Genomic DNA, 22,306 nt, shown 5'->3' with positions numbered 1-22,306 from the left:
CAAATCGGCAAGCAACTCGATGGCATGGCATGGGATGAGACATAATAAGGGAGAAACGGAATACGGGCTGTCGTGCAGCAGATTTGTTCAAGGGTGACCGTTGCAGCCGTTGTGACCCACCGGTACCACGCACGCGGGTGCAAAGGCAGGCGGTACGAAAAGGTACACGCTCACTAACAAACCAGAAGATCAATTCTGGGCATTGATAGCTGTAATGAAGCATGTGCTTTTGCATTATCGCACGGTTGTGTAGTAGTAGTCACGCCCTTTTTCATTATTCACCTTCAGCAGTGGGCGGGCGTCGAGATGCTGTCCGAGCGGCTGGCTTTGCCGGCACGGCATCTTGGATCCGGTGCTTGCAAGCGCGGCTCACGAAGACGATCCCTCGTGCCATATTTGGGAGTTGATTCAATCTAACTAAATGGCAGTTCATTATCTGAGCTATTAGTATTAGGGGCCGAGAGGGTACCTGCAGAACATCGAACCAACAAAACAGGAAGAAAAGGCCATTTACGTCAGAAGGGCTGCACGAGCTGCTGCCCGGATTAAAATAGTTGGAAGATCCGATTCGTAGCTGACTGCAGCATTTCCAAAAATACATCTGCGGTCGGCTGACGCCACGCACTTTTTTTTTTTTAAGCTTCCCGTGGAGAATGCAATGGGGTGGTGGCTGAAGATGGCAGTTTGGGTTTTTTCTTGGTGGTGGATCTTTTAGAAGCGACGATTGTCATTTCAATCGGCGCGCACAGCCTCAAGTTTAAAAACGGTACGGCACTCTGCGCTTCCGTCTGTGCTGCGGCATAATCTATCAGATGCCTGACATAATCTTAGAGGAAAGCAGGGCCTTGCTCAGAGGTACATGGTACTGGGCTCTAGGCATACAAGAATGTCAAGGTAGCAGTGCTAGACAGCATGATGCAAAGATAGATGCAGCGAACCCACCTTTATGCCCTCTCTGCAGATCAACGCAGCAGCACTTCGTATCGCTCAGCGAATCCAGTAAACTCGCTGCTGCACTCACTCATCATCGCCTGCTCCTAAAATCGTCATGCCGCCAGCACAGGTCCGTACGATACGGAGCGGTTCTCAACTGCTTCTGCGCTCGCAAATTGAGCTCCCCTCGGCTGGCGAGCGTGTAAGTCGGATGGCTTGATACGCGTAGGCAGGTACCTCGCAGCTACAGCTTCACAGTATGGCACCACCACTGCCGTCACCAGTGCCGCACAAGTACTTTCACGCCGAGCCTCACTCCAACTTGGCGCTCCCTCCGTACCGTATTAAACAATGTCTCACCATGCTAATCACCCTTCAAGCGGGGCTGCAGCGCTGATCGCATCCCGGGAACGCAAAGAGAGCCCAGCTTAGCTCGCAGTGACTCCGCCTGGTCAGCCCAGCCTAGGCATGCCCCCCGGAAAGAGACGAGACCCTTGCGGCCCTCCTTGCTTTCGTGCTTTGCTCGCCATGTTGTGCTTTTCCTGCTGCCTTTGCGCGGCCGCGGCCCCGTTTGGATCGCATCGTGCCCACATGCCGTGTGATAAAAATGCGATAAAAGCAACTCGTCCAGCCAAAGCCAAGGATGCCCCGTAGTTGGTGCGACCTCGTAATGCTAGTGCCCGTGCGTGGCAGACAGGAGAGCAGCGATACTGTAGTGGGCGAAGCCATACGCCACGCGCCAACGGGTACCTCTGCTAGCACTCGCACCAGTTGAGCCCAGCGCACACACTCAGTAAAAGGCCCTGAACGGCTCCCACAGCGCCCTGACCACCACCACCACCAACTAAAAGATACAAGTACAAGTGCCATGGCCTCCCCTGCCTCGCGAAAGTGCGTTTCATCTTGACCCATCTAACCCTCGACCCGACCAAAATTGCCCCCTGGCGCTCCCAGCTTCTTGACTCTCTGCATCTGCGCGAAGCCGATTCTGCTTCTTCTCTTCTCCTCAAACCGCCGCCTTACTTCTACTAGTACACCTTTGTTCCAGTCTCTCGTTTGTTCCATATTTCCGCTTGGCTCGTCGTTGGCTTATTCGTCCAATCGACCAAGTGCTACTTCTCTATCAGTCGTGATAGATTTTCTTTTCCTTCTTCTCTCTGCTTACTCCATATTCCCATTTATTCTTGACTTTGCTGCTTCTTTCCTCTCTCGCTATCGACCCTTATTTTTTACTTTCTCATCCTTCGACCGACGACCGTTTCACCAACCTCCCTTCTTACCTTGCGACCGGCGGAAAGGAATTCTCGAGCGAACTCTGGCCTGGGAATGAAATAGCTGGTTCTGGCTCACCAAAAGCACCAGCAGCGCTCCGTTATCCCTTTGTCGCTTCCCGCAGACTCCCGGTAGGGGTCACGCAATATTCATCGTGGCAGCCGCAATGGACGCTCGAAACTCCCTGCTGGGAGGCGACCGAGGCGACCCGACCTTCGACCAGAATGGCGCTCAGTATCACCATCGCTCCTTTAGCCAGAGCGGCGACTATGGCGCGGAGTACGGCCAGGCCTATCCCCAGGCATCTCTCACTCAGGCCGCCTACGCTCAGCCGACGTATACTGAGAACGCGAGCCTCCACCAAAACCCCGAAACAGCTGGTGCTGCTGGCAGCACTGGCGCAAGCCGATTCGACTTTTCCTTCGTCAAAAGCAGATGGCCTGCGGCCTTCCTGGCCGTAACTGGTATCCAGGCTCTCATCAACCTGGCCTTTGAAGCGTATGTTGGCACTCTCTTTTCATCTCATTTCCCCTTGGGTACAGCTATCAGAAGCTAAGGCGCCTTCACAGCTATGTTTTCGGCAAATTCCAGCTGAGCCTGGGTGCATATGTACCACTGCCTCAGGTCCAGTCTCAATACAAGACGATCCCTACCTTTCTTACTCTATTTATCTTCGGTTTCCTTTACGAATTGATCCTCGTGCTGGACGCGCTGCGCATGAAGAACACGATTCAGATCATCGGCGTCTGCGTCGCCAATCTGGCTCTTTTGATTTACTCGGCCCTCCAGCTTGAGCAGATTCAGATGGCTCTTGGAATCCTCGAGGTCAACGGCGCGCTGGAGCAAGGCATCACATCTGCCATGCTGTGGGACGATATCAAGGCCTACCTTATTGCCACCCCTGTCATCATTGCTGTCACCACTATTATCATGGTATACATTACCTGGAAGCTCTACCAGCAATTTGCTTGGGACATTCTCAAGAACATTGGCGCCGACTATCGCATGAAGAAGCGCTTCCTTCATTACCAGGTATGCACTTAATACATGAGCAGTGGACTCAAATGAGATCCGCGACCAGACCCGACTGACATGACTGCCAGATCTACATCGCCCTACTCAAGTTCGATTTCTTCTTCTTTTTGGGTTTCATCATTCAGTTTGTCGTCGTCGTCGCTGTCAAGACCGATCCCGAGTTCGCTCTCACGATTGCCACCATTCCGGTCACGATTGCCATTCTGCTTGCTGCTGCATTCTTCACCCAGAGGGAGAACAAGCCTGGCATGATCTGCGTCATCGTCCTCTACTTTGGCGGCCTCTCCTACTTCATCTTCAAGCTCTTCCGCATCTACGAACCCAGCCGCGCTTCTTCCTACTTTGCCGTTCGAAAATCTCTCACCGCGTTCGCCGTCATCACCATTTTGCTCATCATTATGACCATCATCAATGCCATCATCTGCATGCACAACTTCGGCTCGGGCCTCAAGGCTCACCTGCTGTCTGCTCGCAAGGAGGACGAGAAGAACGACATCAACTCATTCGGCATGAACGATGTCAAGACCCCGATGCAGAACCGCATGACCATTGACTAAGAGGAGTCATTTGGCGCGCAGAGAGAAAAGTGATCATTCTCCAGGCCGCGGAGAATGTGGGAAATGTATAAAAGACACGAATTTACGAAAGGGAACGGGTTGGCCCCCTTTTTTATTTATCCAATAACAGCCGCGTCAAAGCAGGCTCATATATCAAGGCTAACTGACTGCCGAAAAAAAGGCCATGTTGGAGGGGGGATCTTTTGATAATATCCCGTAAATTAAATGGATACCAATTTTTTTTTTGTTTTGTTAACTATTATTTTTCTTTGTCTGTTTCTTTGATTCATCAAGTAGGCTCAAGCAATTTAAGGGCGTTGGATCTGTGCTTCGCAAATATCACCGAAGACAGCGGGGAGTTTATTTCTTGGATACCCGTGATCATCATATCGAAGGGTGCTGGTGGCTTACAGATGACCCCGTGTCACTCCTTTGACTACTTTTGTTGTTTTTTTTTTTTGCTTTTCTTATGAAAAAGAAAAAAGAATTTTTTTTTTCGCAGCTATGTTTTCTTTAATGTGATGATATTCGTTGTTTATCAATCTGTGCTATTTTTCTTCTCCGTATTTCCTTTGATTACAGACTTTCTCTTTCATCTCTCATTTGTCGTGAATATACTGATTTATGCCTTCTAATAAACATGTTTATGTCGTCGTCGATACCAAATTACGATGAGGTAGTAGATGGCTGAGAGTGAGAGAGCTGCCGGGGTGGGGGTGAGATGAGGCTTTATTGTGTGCGATGCTACGCTATATATTGGGATTTGTTTCTGATTTGAAACAGCACTAATCCTACAAAAAAAGTGCACTTTACATCCTACAGTTGATCCAACACTATGATTGTAATTTTCGCCTGGAGAAAGAATTGTAAAATGAATAGGTAGATACCCAGTTGCTTATCAAGGAAAAGAGGAGAAAAGAACCTCCCAAAAACATGCTGTGGAAAGAATACTATCCTCGCTTTGATAGACGAAAAAATAATAAGCGAATGGAGACGAGGCCATTGTTGAACATGAAATACCGTAAAACGCCGTCAAAAAACGATCCAAAGCCCTCCTCGTTTATCAATAGATATCAAGCCAAATCCTCCCCTTTCATTACCACAAAAAGGGAAGGAAAAAAGGAAGGAAAAAAGGAAGGAAAAAAGGAAGGGGAAAAGAGAGGGGGACTCAAAGCGTGATTTTGATGGCGTCTTTCAGATGGCCTTCGGTCGGGCAGTACGGACATTTGTATCTTGAGCCCTTTGCCATGTTGTGCAGACTTTCCCTGCAAATCACATGCCCGCAAGGGAGCATCATGGCGGGATTCTGTTCCGTCGTCTGCTCCTTGCTGACAGGGCATACAAAAATTGAGTGGTAAATCATGGATGGCGGGAGAGGCGTTTCGAATGCCAGCTCGTTCTCCGTCGTCCACTCTGTTTTCTTCTCCTTGGTGTTTTTGTTATACTTGACAAGTCGAGGTAAAGCAATGGAACCGGCCGTGACGGCGACATATAACGGTGACTCTGCTGATAAGCCTAATAGAGAGCAGAACTCGCGGGTGAATGAGGCGGCAACATCTTCGAATGCCGAATCGATTTGGAAGATGTGTCGGTAGGGAGACTGCTCAATGTTTGGTGCATAGGCGATTGCACCGGAAAGTCGCTGGATCTCTTTCAGGTGCCGACTCTGAAAGCGAGCAAAGTGTTCCTGTGCGTATCTTAATGCGCCCCTTGCCCCATTCCTCTCATCATCAGGCAGTCCATTGATCACGGGCCCCTTGAAAAGCCACACGAACTGCAACTTGCAGAGTTCAAACTCCAGATTGCTCCCCGCTGACTCCAGCCTGCTGTTATTTTGGCGTGCCCATTTGATAGCTGGTCCTAGATTCCTGTTTCTTAGCTCTGACAGTAGACTGTACATCTCTGCAAACTGCCCCTGGAGGTCCTCGGGATAGTTGCTGACGCCATGTCCGGTAAGCCTCTCCTCCTCTCCGCCTCCTTGCATGTCGTCATCGCCGTCTTCATCGGTACGCGCCGTACGGGGAGACCAGGGCTCTAATGAGAGGGGGGGCTGGTGGTCTCGTGACTCGCGGACAAAGGTCGATGCAACGGAAAACTGGCCCTCTCGGACGAGATGCATGGCTATGGCGCGGTTTATGAGAGATGGGTGATCCGCCATGGCATCTGTCCCCATCGGTAGTTCCCTCTGCGGCAAGGCCTGGAGGAGAAATTGCAAGTTAGCATTCTGCAAACACGAAGGAGGGAAGGTGGACATGGAGGCGTGCCTTGTCGAGGGCCTTTCCGAAGCTCCGCTGCGCCTTGGTCACATCTCTGAGGTCGTTGTTGATGGCTTCAAGTCGTCCTTTGACGGGGTTCTGGAGTTTTGTCATTTCCATGCTGATTCGATGATGGTCGGCGTCAGCTGTAGCAAGATGGAGACGTCAGCCGCCAGCCCAGTCAAGCGATGAGGATTCGAGACAGAGGATTCGTACCCGCAGCAATCTGCTCCCGAGCTGCTACCAGATGTTCGATAATTTTGTCGACATCTTGGATAGCAGCGTTGAGATTCGCCCCTCTCATCCGTGCCAGTTCATTCTGCAGCGGACCAAATGGCGAGATAATGTCATCGTTGGAGCCAGCCATTGTCGCTGGCAAGAATGCTTTGGCAGTGGAGCAATGTGGCTATAGAATGCAATGGATCATAGAGCTCAAAAGAAAGCTATCTGGGAGCGAGCAAGAAAGAAAAACCAATTCTGCCCTGCGGACGGGCTCTCCAAGAAGTTGTTTGGCTTAGGTATAAGTTGGATGAAGCGAGGTTGGAGGTTGTCATCCGAGTAGTGCTGCTACCGCCGTAGTCTTATCGATAGGTCGGAACGCAGGCGGCTTTCGGTGCACAGTTGAATGGCACGCACCTACTGAATAGCTGCTACGGCCTCCACTATTGAACGCAATAACTGGTGCCTCATTACCTACATACCGTACACCAAATTCGAAACGCATTGCTGCTGTGTGTCTTGCTCTATAGCCCCTCTATTGAACGCGTTATTACCATTTCACTATCTTCACATACATGCATATATATGCATGCACCTATCCAAGTGACACTAGACATTGCCTGCTTTCATGGATTCCTGGGTATAAAAGCTGCGAAGCCGAAATGACGGCGCTGCTGCGGAGCCCTGCTTGCTCAAATACAGCCGTGATTCAGAGGCCTCACTAAGGCGAGCCCCGTTAAGGAGCAGATTTGCCCCGCCCTGGGCAAGGCCAAGCTTTTGGCTACTCCATGCCGAGTAGCTGCAGGTTCAAGATGCAGCGCACACTTTGTATGGAGCAGTGGCCAATAGTGCGCTGCTACCACCTCACTACTTCGCTCTATTACATCACATGCCGGCACCACCAGCGCACTAAGCCACAGTGACCGAGTGCAGCCAGGCGCCAAAATTCCAGGATCGCCATTGTCCCAGATCCCGGCTCTCTGGCCTTCAAAGATGCTCCTTGATTAGCCCGACCTGGCCTTTCACGCCTCCAGGGGCTGGCGAACTCCACAATGTCCTTAATGCCGTCCTTCTCCCAGGACGGGAGAGTCTACCGAGACGACGACTCTTCCGGACTGTCGAGGCTGGACCGACGCACCGCCACTCGATCTACTCATCCGGATGGGAACTACTACATGCACCTGACGCCCACGGAGACGCAGATGGTTGACACGGCTTCGTATCGCGCCGCAGGGCCATCGGGATCCAGCGCTGGACTGCCACAGAGACACCTCGTCTTTCCAGATCCCATCGCCTTCAAGTAGGTTTGACCTTGGAGATCGGCGAGAAAGGCCAGCCCCATGGCAGCATAGCCGCTAACTTCTTCTTCTTCTCCCTCCAATCTAGGTATCTCGAGACCGATCCATGCGTCGAGGTGGTTCAACGACGAAGCGTCCTTCGCGGCTATGACCTGTACATTGTCGAGCAGTGGGCGTGCTCAAGGCAACCACCGACTCTAGTTATTGCGACCTATACCGGCGACGAGAAAGACTCCATCGTGGTTGGCGTGTTGGCGGTATCAACAGACGAGAGCCAGTGGTCCGAACAAGTTCGACTATATCTGAAAAAGACGGAACAAAACCATGCGCGACCCAAAAATACTGAGCTTGGAGAGCTCATGATTACAAACCTCAGCAATTTTCCATCGTCACTCACGGTCATCGCTGTGCCCGACGGAGATCTGCGGAAATACCGACACCTTTTCGTTGTGAACGAGGACTTGAAACGACTAGGGTGCTCTGGACGGTCTGGCTTGACACTCACAGAACCTACCGAGGCGGCACAGTCCAAGTTTCAGCAGCTCTATAGAATTAGTGACCGCGTTCCCTTCAACCAAGCGGTCACCGAGCTCATCAAACTTTGCCAGGTTGCACTATTTATGTTCGACAAGTTGGAACAGCCTTACATTGATGGCCTGCTATGCGATGTTACGGAGAGGGCGATTAACAACTGGTGGACAGATCTTGGAGCTGAGCATTACAACTACGAACCGACCGATGGGATTCTAGGGCCGTCGACCGTTGCGGCCCTACTAGGAATGCTATTAGGAGCGAGAAACCGACTGCACTGGCAAGGTGCCCCCGTCTCAAAGGATGTTTTCGACCTCGAGAGCACGAAACGCGGCATCTCATACTTCCAGAAAGCACAAAAACTGGACAAGACGCGGCGACTAGATCAGCAGACGCTTTTTAAATTACACACAGCAACCACAAAAGCGGCAGTCAAGGAAGACTGGGGCGTACAAAAAGCTATTAAGTCGACAGTGACGGAAATTGGAGGCAAAAGAGGAGAAATTGTTATGGATATGGTATCCGGCAAAGACAAGGCTGGTCTTGCAGACATCGAAACCGTGGACATTGAAAAGTTTGCTAGCTTGGTGTATGGCGAGAGACCGAAATGGCTTTGGCATGGCAAGCCGCGCCGAACTCCCCTAGAGCAGCATGACCACGACAACGACGTGGGACTATCTCCAACAAAGACTAACGCAAACAGCCAGATTGATAAACGAGCTCACTCCCTACCAGTAGAGGAGGAACTTGGAATGAAGCAGAAAGATGATTTTCTATCCCCTGATGCTGGCATGGCCCTTCGTCCAACAGTTAGCATGCTGGAGGGCATTGGGGAAAAGGATGGGCTGCATAAGACTGTGTTCAAGAGCGTTGCTGGAAAGATGAGCGATGCTCGATCAGGTTTTGGACGTCTCAAGGACGGTGTCAGGGGAAGAGGCCACGGGACCCGTCTATCAATATCAACAAAAGAGGAAGTTTTGGAGAACGGAAATGGCTCTGCCAATGCGCTGCAGAGTTTCAGCATACCTCCGAGCCCTGCCGCCGTAGTGAGCCGAGCATTTACGTGGAAAACGAAGCCGGAAGAATATCTCAGTGCCATTAAACGGGGAGATCCAGATGTTTTACCTGGACTTGTGGCAGTATCTTCACCTTCGTCAACAACAGATCTCAAAGCCGCAAGGCTTCTTGAATATGAACGGAAGCCAAGAGAGTCGGACAGATCGTTAGAAATTCTCGGCCCTGATATGCACCGGAGAGCACCATCTGCTGTGCCATCAACTGCCAACGAAAGCGACATTGAAGTCATCTGCCCGGGCATCAGGAATAGAACAGATTTCCACCAGCTGGCCCTATCAAGGCGTCATAGCTGTGGTGACTTTGCAGAGCTACACACAAAACGGACCCTCAATGAGAACAGATGGGCACGTCGCATGTCATTTGGCGATGCTGAAGAAGCCGTACTATCATGGGACGAACTCATTGATATTATGGACGAAACAGATGATGAGGAAGCCGAGGCCAGAGCGGTAAGCGCTCGCCACCTCGCTCAGCATATCGATAGGATTGTATATGGTATCGAGCCATGGATCAAGGACAAGATCAAGCTCGTCCATCTACTTGACGAAAAGTATGGCAAGGACAAGGCTGAGATACAAAATTTGCATCATCATCTGAGCGAGATCTATCACCGAGTCAAATACAGCTCCGACGAATTGCTGGCAGAAGAGCGTGCCAGCCTGACAGAGAGTGTCAAGGAGATTGAAATTCTTGTGGCACGCCTCGACTACGAAATCAATGCACTGGTGCAAAAAATCAACGATGTTGAAGACGGCATCAAAAACTTTGAGAGGCAAGTCGAGGACGTTGAGAGACGAGCCGATGAGCTGAGAAAACAGCTCGAGACAGAGAGCTGGCTGCATTGGTTTGTGAGAACTTTGACTGGCGTGGGCACTGGCCCCAACATTACTCGTAATATCTGATGATATTGCGAGCTTGCATCCTTTGGAGTTTAACCCCCTCGTTGCTTATTATTACCTGTTTCCCTCTTTACTTCATTTTAATTAGCATTTACTGATGGATGGGGTTGGAGTTGGATATTGATGCATTCAAACGGGATTCGTGGAGAATTGGCGTTTTATTTCTTTGCTCCTCTTTCGACATCTTTGTTCTGTCCTTTTTTTCTTTTACATTTATTGCCTTTCTTGCAAGAGGATAGATACCATTTCGTAGAGGGAGATGTTTCACTCATCACAATGATGATGCTGCGCCTAGACAGCACCCAGTATACTCTTTTGAATAGCTTTATACATTTGATATGATATATATGTATATGCTGTGATCCCTTAATATCAAAGTTCCATTTTCAAAACATTTGTCGCCGCCGCATATTTCCAGACAGCTCTCTCTCTCATTTATATTCGTACACACGCATGACATCCAACAAAGAGGGGAGGAAAATGCCATGAAAGAAAAATAAAAGATTACTCCTTTTTTCCCTAATATTCTCTATGGCTTTTTTTTGTTGTGGTGACTTTTTTATTTTCTTTCCTCTAAAACAGTCCTCCGGGACCACCCTGAGGTCCTCCACCCATGGCCTGGCCCTGCTGCTGCATGATCTCGCTGATCTTCATGGAGGTATCGAGGAACTTTGCGGTGCAGCGGTCGAGGCAGACAGACTCGCCCTTGTTGAGCTCGCCCTCGCGGTAGTCGGAAGGAACACACTTCTTCTGGCAAGTCTTTTGCAGTCTATTTTTTTTTTTTTTTGGAATCAGCATTACGTAGTTTTCATTCTCGGCTGAGGTGATGTAGTATTCCACTTTCATATAGAGGAGGTATATCCGACGGAGAGAGAGAGAGAGAGATAGAGATGAGTAGGATAAAGGGATATCGAAACTTACCGGTTGTAAGTATCAGCCATCATGCGCATCTCGCCCTCGACAGCAGCAATCTTCTGCTCTGACGTAGGTTGAGGACGGCCGATTCCGAGGAAAGACATGGTTTATGTTGTGAACGTTTGTGAGATGAGGGTTGAAAAGGAGGTTTCCAAAGAATCAGGATTGCTCTCGGCTTGTCCCTTTTTTCAATTGTTTTCGCTGAGGTCGGAAAATGGGTGATTTTGTTTGATGTCGTCACAGGGCTGCGGCTTTGGAGATGCGATTTTGAATTGGGACTCTGAGAGGAGCAAAATTTCCATTCCCGGCAGGCTTGCTTACATAACATTCTTATCGATAAGGCGGCTTCTACCAAATTGAAAGTTGCGCCATGCGCATTTGATATTGGTAAAACCTCATGCTGTTTGCTTACACCATGCGTGTCTTTCATGTGAGATGTATTATCTACTCCTTTTCTCATTATAGTGAATTTAAATGTGCCATCTTAATCATCATACACTCGGCGCTGCTGTAGGGCCACTTTCACCGCTTCTGCCCGCTATATAAGACGCCAGTGGACAGCGACGCGATGAGGTGACGAGACTAATTCAAATGGCTGCGGCACCGCGCACCGCGCACTCTAAAAGCTGGTGGGGTGTTGGGGATTACTCCATCAAATTATTGTTAATGTGCCTTAGCATAAGCGTCTGGTATAACTATTTGTAAACCTGGAGAGCTTGCGTGAGTTGGGCATGGCGTGAGTACTTGGACAAGCCACTCTGGAGACAGCAATTCAAAAGTGTCGAATCAATGGATGAATGAGCTCTTTCTGAATAGACGAACGAATAGGCGGGCGAGATTGAGAGGAGTTCAGTCTATAGGCTGGGCTTGGCGTGGGCTTGGTTGCATTTTCCAACTGCAGCTGGCCGTTCGGAGCCTTGACTCATCCGTGTCCAATTATCCCATCGCCGAAACAGTCAATGATAGATGCTTGCAGCGAATGGCACATGTATTAGCCGCCGGAATGTCTGGCATGGCCCCCCCATGTTTTTCCCCAACAAGGTGTGTAATTAAGGGCTGAGTGCAAAGTGCCTGGATCCTCACGCCATCGATTGTGTAATAGGCGTACGACGGTTACGACAGGAACGTGCCACAACGGACAGCGGGAAGAAGAGGCGCTGGCCAGAGTTTAGGTTTTGTATCAGTCTCCAGCCAGTCACGTCGCACCGTGCCTGTGTATCAATGTCTAGACATTACGATACGAGCTTACAATAAGAGCAAGCCACATCGGGGAGACGGAAGAGATTGCAGCAACGGGTGCTTGTGGAGGTGGGTAAGCTTTGAGCAGATGTGCCAGCCTTATCTTGATATTGGAGCACTGCTGCTGCTACTGCTGCTGCTACTGCTGCTGCTACTGCTGCTACTATCGCGACAAGGTGGTGTGTGTGCGAGTTGCATGACAAGCTGATGCCTAGTTCCAGGCCGATGCGGCTGCAACCCCATCACGATGGCCGTGGCGATGAACTGTGCCTTGTGAGCGCGATAGCAGACTCGGTGAACAGGTTTTGTGCACGGCCACATGCGTCTGAACGGAGGAGCACGCAGTAGTGGCCATGACAGGTCGCATTGTGTGCTCCATGGTGGCGGCGGGCTTGCTCGCACTCAAAGCAAAACCATATATGGAGTCTTATACTGGAGCTCGGTCGGTCAAATCATGGCATGATGCTGCATATTGTGACGGAAGCTTTCTTTTTTTCTTTTTTTTTTTTTTTTTTTTTTTTTTTGGCACACCCGCGATACTGTAATACAATAGGGCGGCTGCATGTAAGTAATGAGCCAGATAACTTAATAAGAGGGGGGAAGCGAGATGAATCTTTTTAAAATAGGGGAGAAGAAAAAAGGAATAGAAGAAAGGAGTGAAAAGAAAGAAAAAGGCATTGTATTCATCCCATCAATTACAGGACAGAGCTACTTTACGAGCTCCGTAGCCGAGACAGCGACCATGGGCCCGCATATGCATATCGCCGCACGTCTCTCTGCGGCCAATGAATGTCACGCCTGGGCTGAGGCTTGGCCGGCCATTTGTTGGCGGCGGTGGTTGGATCACAGCCGTCGTCTGGACGCGAATCTGGCATGGTGAGAGCGCACCTCGGAACCCCATTGATAGCTGCGCGTACTTGTATTGCTCCCCGGAGCTGGCAGCATGTGCAGCCACATGTAGATGCCAAATCCGAGGCATCGTGCCTCGTACTCGTACTACTGACCTGGTAGCAGTACTAGTAGTACACATGTCAACGGCATTATTGCCATTGCAGTCTGTCCCCAGCAAAGATCAGTGCCAGCTATGCCACAATAGCTGGGCACGGACGGAGCAACCGGCATGAAGACGCTCATATCGGGCTGCGACGAAACGGCCCGGTTGAAGCAGAGGCCAGCTCAGCGGCCAGCTTCGCGCTGCTAGCAGGAGCCGCTCCCTACCGCGACCTGCCTTTGCTTTGCTTACTGACCTGCTAGACAAGCATTTGATGGTGCTATACTTGCTGCTACCAGGTACTAGGATCGTTGGACCTTGATCGCGCACGCAGTCTTTGCCGGCTTGGGGAGGAGTGCGTACAGTAAGTCCAAGTAGCAGCAGCACCGGTGCTTTTGGCAGATGGAACCTCGCCTGAGTGATTTTATCCGGGCGGCTGAGCTGAGCCAGAGCCGTGTCCAGTAGGTAATAGCACGAGAGCCATTGACCTTAGTAGCAGTAGCAGTAGTACAGCACGTAGCAAGCCAAAGAAGACGGACGCCGGCATGATAAGCTGCTCTAGTCAACAGCAAACGCACACCGACAGTTCATTTACATCAGAGGCTCCCTCGTCCATCTGTCGGCAATTGGGAGCAAACACCTACTGTAATACGGAGGAGACTTGTCCAAGACTTGCCAAGTCGTACTCCGAGGCTCGCTTGTTGCTGCCACTACGGAGTGATAGTGCCTGCATGCTTAAGTGGCATCTTAGCTGTACCCATCGTTTCCGTACCTGCCAGGTATTCAGCGTCAGGTAGCATCAGCACCGACATCAGCATCACGGCCGGTGCGAATTGTCTCTCTCTGACAACATACTTGCACATAGACCAGGCCCGGTAATTAACTGTAGCTGCTGTGGCTGCCACGTTGCTTGTGCCTGCGCTGGGCTGAGCTGTCCTTTCCATGCTTTTTGCAGGTGTCAAGGGCCAAGCACAGCACTATCGAGGTACACGACAAGCATGATTACTCGACTCTCCATATTTTACTGTTTCGACCGGGGCTCCAAGATCCAAGCAGCGCCTGGCTACCGGCCCGGGACATGGCCGTTGACGGCCGCTGCGTGCATGGAGCAGGTACCGCCGGAGTAATCTGCCAATGGACCTAGCAATGGTTCTGATACACAAGCTGCAGTAGCCATCGTATCGTGCCTTCCCCTCTGCTGTGTGCACCCCCTCCATTGAGCTGGGCAGCTCTTGCCTGCTGCGAATTTTGCGAGCTTCCCCACCAAAAAATTCCATTGGAAGGAGGGACGTAGGTTGGTAGGGGAAAAAAAGGAAAGTAGAGTAAGAAAAAAAAAAGACACACCACCCCTCCTTTTTGCGCGCGCCGTTCTCTGCGCTGCTCACTGTGGGAGCAGGAAAAAAAAAAAAAAACTGAAAAAACCAATTCCTATCTGGGCTTATCCTGCCACCCCAAAACAAAAAATTCACACCACCCCAGAATCTGCTCCTCCTATTGCTCTCTGCATCCTGTCTGCCTAACCTCCTCTTTTATTCTTCTACTTCCTCTCTCTTCTTTCCCCTCTCTCTTCTTCTTTTTTTCCTTCCTCACCATGTCCTCCACCAACCAATCCTCCACCACCAGCCAAGATGCCTCGGGACGACAGCCCTCCGCCGCCTCCTCCACCACCGCCCAACTCGCCGGTGCACAGATAAGCCTGCGCAAGACGCTGCGCGAGTTCCCCGACTTCCCCATCCCGGGAATTGGCTTTGTCGATATCATGCCCCTCTTCGCCAACCCCGAGGCCCATGCCACGCTGCTGTCCGCCCTCGAGCTGCAAATCGCCGAGTCGTTTGGCGCCAACAAGCCCGATGTCATTGTTGGCCTTGATGCCCGCGGCTTCCTCTTTGGCCCCGGCGTGGCCCTGCGCCTCGGCGTTCCTTTTGCCGCTGTGAGAAAGCAGGGCAAGCTGCCAGGCCCCTGCGTCACGGCCGAGTACATCAAGGAGTACGGCAAGGATCTGTTCCAGATGCAGGCAGATGCCATCACCGAGGGCCAGAAGGTGCTGGTTGTTGACGATATCATTGCCACGGGTAAGTCCAGAGCTCCCATTTGTGGGCCCCATTGGACCTTTCCATGTGCAAAATAAAAGCGAGTGTAATGCCCAGAATGCTAACTTTGTATACAGGTGGCTCGGCGGCGGCGGCGGCAGATCTTGTTCACCAGCTCAAGGGCCAGGTTGTTGGCTACCTTTTCATTCTAGAGATTCCCGGCCTCAACGGTCGCGATAAGCTCAGCGCTCCTACTACTATTCTCCTTGAGAACCCTTAATTTTGACGAGAAAGGGCTCCATCTCCTCTTCTCTCGATAAGCAGCGTCATTCTAGCAAAAAGATGACACGCCTGGCATCAATTTCTCTACACCATCAGCTCTAGTCGATTGAGAAATGCCACTTGGATGTTCCACTATCACTTGTCAGCGCCGAAAATCGACTCGAGGCGCGAAAGACGAACGAAACTTCTTCTGCTGGGGCTGTAAGCTTGGCTATTGTGGTCCTCCTTATCGACAAACTTTTTACATATATATCAAAAGTTGTTTGCTTGGATCATTTCTTTGGACTTTGGGTACCTTTCCTAAACTCTTTGTTTTACAAATCTTTTTTTTCTTTTACTTTTTTTTTTCTCTTTTTTTCAATACGGGGATTTTCTTTCGCATATTACAATATCAAATAACCAATAGACTATGGAAAGCGTTTTCTTCTCTGATTCGGAATGGGAAGTGGGTGCCGTGCTCTCTCTGTCTTGTCTGCTTTACGACAAACTCTCATCTCTACTTTTACGTTTTACATAATACGATATAGACCACATTACGCTATGGAGAAGCTGGGAGGAGTAGATGAAGACGAAAAGGGGGATACGATTTTCAACAACGAAGAGCACACGGTGGAAGAGCAAAGACTAGAAGAATTATTTGGATTGAATATCTGCTGGGGTCATGATGGGAAGTATAATTGATCATTTACGGCCTAAAAGGAATTATTCTATTACAATGAAAATCATCTCTCTGTTTTCTTGAGAATTTCGAACCTCCGCTTGAGCTTCTCTGACAGTCCAGTTCCATTGATGTCTAAGATTCCTCAAAACACAGTCATGTTATCGTAGAACCGATGCTATCATGGTGAACGCTATTATAATGAATACTTGCTACGATTGAGATCTTACAATTCAGATTCTTTCAGCTACCCAGCACGCCGGGCCTGCCTCCGTCTTACTGGAGGACAAGGCGAGTCTAGAAGCTGTCTTTGTTGTTGGAAAACAGCTAGATGCAATGATTGACTATATCTATCTCTACCGTTTTATTTTCCAAACAGCTGCTTTTGTTGTTTTGATGTTTTCTTTCTTTGTGATGAGGAGATTTTAGCCAAGGCGCGTCAAAGCTCCTCGTCAACTGGTAATATCGCTTTTTATAAGCGGAAAGAAGAATTGCAACAATGATATTCATAGGGGCCGATGCTTCTCAAATGAGCTACATTTGCAAACACGGAATCCATCTAAATATTCAAAAAAGTCTTTTCTCGAGCAAGTGAAAATTAGAGTAAAAGAAAATAAAATGACTGGAATATCCACCAATCTTCCTGGATGAATTCCTCTCCAACCTCATGCTGGTTATATCTATCCTAAACAAGCGCTGTGTATCTATGCTGCGTGATATGTATACGTGCTATATGTGTGTGTATATGTAGGTAATGGTATGTATGCTGCTATATGCGTATTTATATGAAATTGTTCCTCTTCAACACCATCAAGCCTTCTTTCCAAGAAAACTACAAGACAACGGCATTCTCCACGATGAGCCCCTGGCTTTCAACACGATACTTTCTTCTCATACCAACCTTCGTTGCCTGTCTAAATAGCTCATAGTCGCCTCTTGAAGCTCCCATAAGAACCATGGGAATACCATGTAAGCGCTTCATGCCCTTGGGCGTCACCTGCTCTGTATCTAGCAGCGGCCTGGGCATATTGCCTCTGTCATCATCGTCATCTTCATCGTCATCAATATCGCTAGCAGATGGCTCATCGAGAACAATGACTAGTTGGAGGGATCTCTCGCTTGGGTAGAAGCTAGGGATATTGTCCAGCTTCCGGCTAAAGGAGCACCCTCCGCGCAGCATGACAATGACCTGGTGTTCACGAGCCACAGACGCAGGGAGCGGCCCGTCGCAGGCTTGATCTGCGAGGTAGACGGTTGACCAGGGGAAGTTGGAAGCCGGGTCTCTGTAGTTGTAGAACGGGTTGCCGGTGATGGGAGTATCCAAGATGGCCGGCACGGGGTATGAGCCGGGACCGGTGGATGTATAGGCGTCCCAGCTATATATCATGGCGCCGCTCTTGCTTGCGTCGGACTCTGGTAATGCGGTATAAACCGGCTCAAAGACAGAAGACACAGCGCGGAGTATTGATTGAAATAATGAGTCGGAAGCCAGTGATTCGACATTGAGTGTGTCGTTGTCCATTATGTCATCGCTCTCAGCTGCTATGAGATCCTCGGAAACCACGAGTGTGCTGTTGCTATTCTGCTCTGGGTTGTCTACCAGTAGCTCAATCTCCACAAAGTCCCTCCTTCTCTTGCACGAAAACGCCTCGTCCTTGAGATGTCTGACATGCTCGGCATGAAAGAAAACTGTTTCGTATCGGCCTAGTTGGGTATTACCAATATGCGTAATCCTCCACCTATAGGTGCCCGAGTCAGAGTCAAATACTTGTTCGAGCTGAAGTCGCAGCCCCTCTAGTACGGTGATTGTCGGCCCCAGATGGCTCTGCCACGACAGTTGTGCGCCAAAGTGCGCCCCCATGCCGCTGGTAAGATCACTGACCGGAAACTCGATCAATGATATAACTCGCTCGGGAGGTGCAACACAAGTGCCGTTCTCAGGGAGCATAGTCGGCGGAAGAGTCCATGGGAAAAGGGTGTGGTTGGAGAGCGCCCTGTATCTCATCACTCGGCCCTTCTTTCTGTCATTAATTTCAACCAATTCAACAGGCCCATGTACATTCGGAGTCCGATATAAATCTGTGAATCGGGAAACAGAAAACAAGTCTGGCCTGGCAGCGGTGGCCGAGCCGCTTAGTTGATTTGTCATAGGTGGCGGAGGTGCAGGGCATGAGTTTGTGAAGCTCTCATCGTAATAGCTATAGACTGCAACGTCTTTGCCCTTCTTTATGCTGCGATTGCTCTCCCGATTAGGACCCCCTCTCTTACTCTTTGGTATGACGAGCGGATGGCCTTCTGTGGTGAAGACATAGGGGGCATCAAAGTTATTCAGCGGGTGGTCTGGATCGAATAGCAAGTACATGTATTTTGCTGTTTCTCCCAAGAAGAAGCTCTCCATGCGATCTTGCTTCTCTCCCGTCTGGACATCCTGAAGCCCAGCCCAGCCGCATTCGGCAAAGCATCGACGCCGAATGTCCCGGAGAACCATCTCGCCGACGTGCAGATACCAGGGGTCTCTAGTAGCACGATAGATGTGGTATGTGGACTCGATGAACTCGGGCCTGCCTGGCCACCAGCCGATGCCCGCCTCGACGTTGCCCTCGCGGACGGACCAGCGTTCCGGCAGCGCAGAGTAACGGGTCCAAAGAGCAGTGTAGACCAGATTTGCTTCGATAGCCTCTTCCACTTCGCCTGCTAAGGCCAGGAGCCCTGGATAGAATGCACCAAGGCTATCAATCCACATAGCATACGGCTGGCCAGTGGCGCGGTTATTGTTTGAGTAGTACGGGAAATGGCTCCGATCCGTATATAGATACCGTTTGACCGACGCATGAGCTTGATGCCATGCTTCAAGAAAAGCGTCCGATGTCTGCATCGCGGGTGGTAAAGGAGGATGTATGGAGTTCGGATCTAACCAGCTGGTTGTGCTCTGTCGGTGCGAGACAGAAGCATTAGGCAACCCAAGGCCCGAGAGAAGGATATGGCTTTTGAGCGCGTACTCAAAGAAGCTGTCCATGCCTGCGCCGATGCCTGCATGAGGACCGATCCATAGCCCTCGTTCCGCATCAATCCCGTTGCCAATCAGGCCGATTTCACTCCTGCGATGCCACACCTCCCAGAAAGCCCGCTTAGCAGATTGCTCGAACCTCGGATCTCCTGTGAGTCTGCTCAAGACTGTAAACTCTAGGACGAGGCTTCCAGCTCCAGCACTGCAGGTCTCAGTGATCTCTGGATTGCTACTTTGCTCCTCCAGGACTAAGTTTTGGTGGAGGGGAGAGTTGACATAAAAGGGGATGCCACTGCGGAGATTGACTCGAGGATATGGAATGCCAGTCGAGGTATAAAATGCAGGAAGCAATCTTTCAGAAAGGTCCAGAGCAAGCCTCAGTAGCTGGCCATCATACTTGAACCCGTTCGGCCACGGAATAGGGGCCAACTCCAGGGGATCATCGCCCGCGACTCCCTCTGGCTTGGGTGCATATCCAGTAATGGGCAACTCCCCAATAGCAAACAAATGTGCGCTCAATAGACCTCCCACGCCGCGGATAACCGTCTCGAACACTTGGACTTTGCTATCCAGATCGAAGCCCCTGGCACGTATCCCAGCACCGGATGGTCCCGATCTTCCATCTCCAAAGTGCCGTACAAACTCGGCCACTCCATCTTGAAAGTCGCTCAGAGCTTGCGGTCCGGTATACGATCCGGTCTGCGGTCCACCAGCCAGGATCGCAAGAGTAGACAAGCTGTCTATAAGAGTCAAGGAGTAGTTGCCAAGCGCATCGTTCAAGTTGATGCGCCCAGGATTATGAGGATCTCGCGTCAAGGGAGTACATGTTATTGGGCGAAGCTAAAAACATCGGAAGCGTAGCAGTCAGCCTTCTATCTACTTGTATCTTGACGTGTCTAACACGGTACATAAAACCCACCTCATCTTCAGGAAACGCATGCTTCATATAGTTGCTATACCCATGATAGAACATGTCTACCGTGTCCTGCCGCAGCTGAGCCAGATAGTCTGAGCGCATGGCCCCTACTGGCTGCAGCAGCGAGTGGCCTAGCCATAGCAATGCGACCACCAACAACATCATCTTGGGCCCGGAGCCGCAGCGCTTCGAAGAGTATTGATATCGCAGCAAAGGCGTTCGCGGAAGCTGGCACGTGCCGGGCGACTCATTGGGGGAGAAAGGCGAGGATCGAAGGCGGCGGCAGCATAGAGCTGCTTGCAAGCGAGAAGCCCTTTGAGAGCTCTCTACTATTGCGAATCTGGCTCTATAGCAGACGTCAATTGCGAACGGCGCTGTCACCGAGTCTGGCCGTTGAATCGCCACATCGCCATGTGCTGTCTGTCATCTTTTCTGTGGCGCCACGGCGATCGCACGTCAGGTACATAAATCTGTGGCTGGTGTGTCAAAAATGTGGCTGGAGTAGCGACGCATTCGTCCTAGCGTCTCGCACTCTACCCAATAAGAAGCTCGCAAATGGCTGCTTATCAATCCTCCGCATCCTCCGCGAGTATGCTTCTTTCCGGCTCTATTAACCTCCAGCCTAGGAACAGCTGGACTGTCATTCTTGTTTACCCGGCAGGCTGTTCTCCAGTGTCAGTATAGGACAGAGTAATGAGTCATTCGAACAAGGCTTTACTGACAAAGAACTTCAATATTTACCCATCGGTTAGAGATCCAGGGAAGCATCCGGCTCGTGCGACTCTGCGACTCATGCTCTCGCCTCTTGGTTGGTATTTTATTGCCATTCGTGTGATTCAATGCAGGTCGACAACCCTTTGTCCGTATTTCGGGCTATTGCACAGTGAGCTGGACTTGTGATTGGTGACAGTACGAGCTCTTTGATCGATGGCGCACAATCTGACAGCTGCAGCCTCGTTCGTGTACCTATGATTGGCTGGAATACGATGAGATGAGCAGCTGGGCAAATACGACCAAACTAAGGAACATGGCCCCAATATACACTGCAACCTGGGCTCAATATAACCGACATTGTCAACAGGCTCGGCTACTGAAAGATGTTTCTGCAGGACAGAGCCAAGGACGCTAGCAACATAAAAGGGCCAGAGCGTGTATTCTCCAAAGAAAGCGTCCAGTCGGACAAGGGCGAAAAGGTAGACAGCTACAAGTGCAGGCCGTGTAACAGCAGCGGCAATGTACTACCTGGGTGTAGTCATACACCGGCATTTATTTCAGTGGCAGCGTCTATGGACGGCATCTGAGTCTGGTGGAAGAGCATTGAAAGTCTCATAAGTCATGGCAGCAAACGCAGAGACAACTCTTCCAATGACTAGTTCATACGAGTACATGACTAGCTGATTCCCATCAGATGATTCTCGATCCTTCGGTGCTTTTGATGGCTAGTCTACCTTACTATACCAACAAACACATAGGACCAAGGAGCCAGCTGATGCATCTCATATCTAAACGAGATACGCCACAAATTACTTAGGAATTGACCATGCGACTCACCTGTGTTAGGTGCCACCTAATCAATGCATCGCTGGAACTGCGAGAGCAGCAAGAACAGGGATCGGATGTTGCCTCATAAGAGGCACAGATATACTTCGAATAGAAATTCTTGATGTTACGGGCGTGCCTATAACTAGCAACAATATGAATCCTTACATGAACATGTATCCCACTCCTTCAACAACCTGGCTAGTGAGTCAAGCTTGCTCTAGTTTGAGAGTCACTGCCACGCCACAAATGGGCTATTTGAAGCAGGACCTGCAAGACTTCGCCTCGAATTGGCTCAGAAACGAGCTGCCGATACGTCCAACAGACGCAGAATATCAAGTTATGCTCAAGCGCGCCGGCGGTAATACGAGCCCTGTCGGCGATTGTTTCTCGAAACTACCCCATGCTCAGCATCCATGCCTGGCTGGACATGCCTTTTCTCGCGGACCCCTGGCCACGAACTGCTCCTAATGACAAACCCGTTATCTCCCCGGTAGGATCTCCACCACGCTAGGAAATAGACAAAAGCAGCACAGCGCGAGCCACGCGGAGTCCGGCCAGGTATTATCCACCAGGTATCTGGGATGTTCGCAGTGGAAGGATGCTCGAGTTCGTCCGAAAAAAAACGCCACATTTTCAAATAGATGCGGGTT

The 22,306-nt window shown here is 50.4% G+C and overlaps 6 protein-coding genes across 6 annotated transcripts, besides 2 other annotated features; 3 read left to right on the top strand and 3 right to left on the bottom strand.

Moving 5' to 3' along the window:
• Positions 1-2,371: 2,371 nt before the first annotated feature.
• TGAM01_v200141 (hypothetical protein) lies at positions 2,372-3,797 on the top strand (the record flags this gene model as incomplete). Its single annotated transcript, XM_018804597.1, has 3 exons — positions 2,372-2,703; positions 2,775-3,237; positions 3,309-3,797. The coding sequence occupies 3 exons, from the start codon at positions 2,372-2,374 to the stop codon at positions 3,795-3,797; spliced, it is 1,284 nt and encodes a 427-aa protein (XP_018662137.1).
• Positions 3,798-4,965: 1,168 nt separating this feature from the next.
• Positions 4,966-6,419, bottom strand: TGAM01_v200140 (hypothetical protein; the record flags this gene model as incomplete). The annotated part of the gene is made up of 3 exons (XM_024548492.1): positions 4,966-5,994; positions 6,032-6,198; positions 6,269-6,419. The coding sequence occupies 3 exons, from the start codon at positions 6,417-6,419 to the stop codon at positions 4,966-4,968; spliced, it is 1,347 nt and encodes a 448-aa protein (XP_024406707.1).
• Positions 6,420-7,323: 904 nt separating this feature from the next.
• On the top strand, positions 7,324-10,079 carry TGAM01_v200139 (hypothetical protein; the record flags this gene model as incomplete). The annotated part of the gene is made up of 2 exons (XM_018804599.1): positions 7,324-7,571; positions 7,658-10,079. 2 exons carry the CDS (start codon positions 7,324-7,326, stop codon positions 10,077-10,079), a joined length of 2,670 nt encoding a protein of 889 aa, XP_018662139.1.
• A 570-nt stretch (positions 10,080-10,649) lies between these two features.
• Positions 10,650-11,095, bottom strand: TGAM01_v200138 (mitochondrial import inner membrane translocase subunit TIM10; the record flags this gene model as incomplete). Its single annotated transcript, XM_018804600.1, has 2 exons — positions 10,650-10,845; positions 10,998-11,095. The coding sequence occupies 2 exons, from the start codon at positions 11,093-11,095 to the stop codon at positions 10,650-10,652; spliced, it is 294 nt and encodes a 97-aa protein (XP_018662140.1).
• Positions 11,096-14,812: 3,717 nt separating this feature from the next.
• TGAM01_v200137 (adenine phosphoribosyltransferase) lies at positions 14,813-15,531 on the top strand (the record flags this gene model as incomplete). The annotated part of the gene is made up of 2 exons (XM_018804601.1): positions 14,813-15,293; positions 15,389-15,531. The coding sequence occupies 2 exons, from the start codon at positions 14,813-14,815 to the stop codon at positions 15,529-15,531; spliced, it is 624 nt and encodes a 207-aa protein (XP_018662141.1).
• Positions 15,532-17,023: 1,492 nt separating this feature from the next.
• On the bottom strand, positions 17,024-20,279 carry TGAM01_v200136 (hypothetical protein; the record flags this gene model as incomplete). Its single annotated transcript, XM_018804602.1, has 2 exons — positions 17,024-20,038; positions 20,118-20,279. The coding sequence occupies 2 exons, from the start codon at positions 20,277-20,279 to the stop codon at positions 17,024-17,026; spliced, it is 3,177 nt and encodes a 1,058-aa protein (XP_018662142.1).
• A 674-nt stretch (positions 20,280-20,953) lies between these two features.
• Positions 20,954-20,997: a sequence feature (Short protein (TGAM01_v200135, PON30715.1) was converted to a misc_feature.).
• Positions 20,998-21,066: 69 nt separating this feature from the next.
• Positions 21,067-21,109: a sequence feature (Short protein (TGAM01_v200135, PON30715.1) was converted to a misc_feature.).
• The last annotated feature ends 1,197 nt before the right edge of the window (positions 21,110-22,306 follow it).

Source organism: Trichoderma gamsii, assembly GCF_001481775.2.
Source record: "Trichoderma gamsii strain T6085 chromosome Unknown Scaffold_1.2, whole genome shotgun sequence".
Classification (NCBI taxonomy): Eukaryota; Fungi; Ascomycota; class Sordariomycetes; order Hypocreales; family Hypocreaceae; genus Trichoderma; species Trichoderma gamsii.
Note: the sequence above shows the minus strand (reverse complement) of the source record. Positions and strands in the feature narration are given on the sequence as shown.